The 3,050-nt window shown below is 46.5% G+C and overlaps 1 protein-coding gene across 1 annotated transcript in view; it reads right to left on the minus strand.

Moving 5' to 3' along the window:
• The window catches only part of LOC112077318 (regulator of G-protein signaling 6-like), a gene marked incomplete at its 5' end in the record, with an annotated part of 29,055 nt that overhangs the window by 12,759 nt on the left and 13,246 nt on the right, over positions 1–3,050 (minus strand). Inside the window, 4 exons of the mRNA XM_070441641.1 lie at positions 55–79; positions 696–804; positions 1,003–1,077; positions 1,215–1,251. Coding sequence (XP_070297742.1) covers positions 55–79; positions 696–804; positions 1,003–1,077; positions 1,215–1,251 — 246 coding nt within the window. The remainder of the gene's footprint in view (positions 1–54; positions 80–695; positions 805–1,002; positions 1,078–1,214; positions 1,252–3,050) is intronic.

The raw sequence follows: 3,050 nt of genomic DNA on the forward strand, positions 1-3,050 counted from the left end.
AAACTGGGCTTCTGTTGGCTCACCAGTTTCCATCTAAACTTCTGTTGGCCTCACCAGTTTCCATCTAAACTACTGTTGGCTCACCAGTTTCCACCTAAATTACTGTTGGCTCACCAGTTTCCACCTAAATACTGTTGGCTCACCAGTTTCCACCTAAACTACTGTTGGCTCACCAGTTTCCACCTAAATTACTGTTGGCTCACCAGTTTCCACCTAAACTTCTGTTGGCTCACCAGTTTCCACCTAAATTACTGTTGGCTCACCAGTTCCATCTAAACTACTGTTGGCTCACCAGTTTCCATCTAAACTTCTGTTGGCTCACCAGTTTCCACCTAAACTACTGTTGGCTCAACATCTAATATAACATCTAATAGAACGTCTAACATCTATTAGAACATCCAACATCTAACAGATCTAATAGAACATCCAGCATCTAATTGAACAGCAAACATCTAATATAACATCTAATAGAACATCCAACATCTAATAGAACATCCATGATCTAATAGAACATCTAATAGAACATCCATTATCTAATAGAACATCTAATAGAACATCCAACATCTAATAGAACATCCAACATCTAATAGAACATCCAACATCTAATAGAACATCCAACATCTAATAGAACATCCAACATCTAATAGAACATCTAATAGAACATCTAATAGAACATCCAACATCTAATAGAACACACAGAAGTACCTCCTTCTCCACGTCCGCTTTGGTGCCTTTTCTGGCTATTTGTGATGGTGTGTGTACAGGGCTCTGAGACTGGCCCTCGTCTATCAGACCATACACTGACTGGACAGGGGGATGGAGAGAAGTAGAGAGACATTTAAGAGAAGGAAGGAGAGGGTAGTGTGCTATGTTACCACCCCATTCCTCAATATTGGGTTTTTCAAACTTTTTTTGTAAAGCCTTCGACATTGTCTTGTGACCCACCCACTTCATCAACCCAAGAGTTCTGGCCACAGTCTAGTGAATCTTTCCTGTCCGTACCTTCTTGACTCTCTGTGGGTTCCTCATGCGTCTGCATTTCCTGATGTCCATCTCTGTGGTGTTCACACAACCTGGCTGTAGATCATAGAGGATCAAGTGTTATGTTCAGCAAGCACAGGAGTAAGGAAACGTTTTCAATAATGAAATGCAGTGTTAGCAGTCCAGGTACAGTAATATTTCACTCACTCACTCACTCACACAGACACACATACCACAGGTCTATGGACATCCCAGAAAGCTCTTTCTTGACTCATGGCGCATGGGGATAGAATCATGAGAGTGGCGAATGGCATGGATGGATGGATGGATGGGATGGATGGATGGATGGATGGATGGATGGAGGCGGGGAGAGGGAGCGTGGGATGGATGGATATGGGGAGAGGGGCAGGTGGGATGGATTGGATGTGGGGAACGGGAAAAGTGGGATGGATGGATATGGGGAGAGGGAGAGTGGGATTGGATGGATGTGGGGAACGGGAAAGTGGGATGGATGGATATGGGGGAGGAGAGTGGGATGGATGGATGTGGGAACGGGAAAGTGGATGGATGGTATGGGGAGAGGGAGAGTGGATGGATGGATGTGGGGAGAGGGAGAGTGGGATGGATGGGATATGGAGAGGGAGAGTGGGATGGATGGATGTGGGGGAGGGAGAGTGGGATGGATGGATATGGGGAGAGGGAGAGTGGATGATGGATTGGGGAGGGGAAATGGATGGATGGATATGGGGAGAGGAAAGTGGGGATGATGGATATGGGAGAGGGAGAGTGGGATGGATGGATGGGAGAGGGGGTTGGGGATGGATGGATATGGAGAGGGAGAGAGAGAAGGTAAGAGCGATGCAGGGTGAGGATGGGTGGAGGGGAGAGGGATGAATGGATTGAAGGGAAAGGAATTTCAGAACACTGATGAGGGCTCAGTCTCAGGTCTCTGTCTCTCTCTCTTCTCTCGTCTACTCTCTCTCTCTCTCTCTCTCTCTCTCGTCTCTCTCTCTCTCCTCTCTCTCTTCTCTCTTCGTCAATCTCTTCTCTCTCTTTCTCGCTTCTCTCTCTCTCCTCCAGCTATCTATCTGTGCAAGAGGACCATGCGAACAAGCTCGTTTGGAGCTGGCTGATTACGAGGCGGTGTGTACCAGTGTCAATGTGAATTATGTGGCTGTGTGTACGCAGTGTCATGTGATTATGAGGGCAAGTGAACCAGTGTCATGTGATGTATGAGGCGCCTGACAGTGTCATGTGATTATGGGCGGTGAGTACCAGTGTCATTGTGATTTGATGGCGTGTACCAGGTCGATGTGATTAGTGGAGGCAGTACGCGCCAGTGTCATGGTGATTATGAGGCAGTACCACGAGTGTCATGTGATTATGAGGCAGTACCAGGTGTCATGGTGAATATGAGCAGTACCAGCATTGCCGGGTACATGTCGTGACTATGAGGCTAGTACAGTGCTCATTGTGATTATGAGCGCAGTCCTAGTTGTCGATGTTGATTTATGGGTGGCAAGTAACCTCAGTGCCAAAGTTAACAGATATGTCGCATAGTGATTATGAACTTGGTACGGTTACATGAGTAACTAACCGTTGCTGCCTACTCAAAGATGTCATTAAAATAATCTGATATCATTTGAACAGTTGGCAGTACACGTGCTAGTGTCATAAGTATTATGAAGGGCAGGTAACCGTACCGAGTGTCAGTCGTGATTATGGAGGCAGCCGTACTCCCAGCAGTGTCATGTGACTTATGTAGGCAGTCACGTGTCCTATATGATTATGAGGCAGTAAACCGGCCAATTCAACCAGTTGGCATGTGATATATGGAGCGGACAGGTACCGCAGTGTCGTTGTGATTATGAGCCCGCAGTACGAGTGTCGAATGTGGATTATGCGGGCAAGTTACCCCCGCCCACACGCACCTCATGTTCCAGTATTTGTGTAATTATATAGGAGAAGAGCGAATACCTTACAAAGTATTGTCATGAATTTATTATGAGGGCAGTAAAACTCATCCCTCCATGGTTGTCAGGTGATTATGCAAGGAACAGCCAGTATCG

Source organism: Salvelinus sp. IW2-2015, unplaced genomic scaffold (genome assembly GCF_002910315.2).
Source record: "Salvelinus sp. IW2-2015 unplaced genomic scaffold, ASM291031v2 Un_scaffold4455, whole genome shotgun sequence".
In the NCBI taxonomy this organism is placed as follows: domain Eukaryota; kingdom Metazoa; phylum Chordata; class Actinopteri; order Salmoniformes; family Salmonidae; genus Salvelinus; species Salvelinus sp. IW2-2015.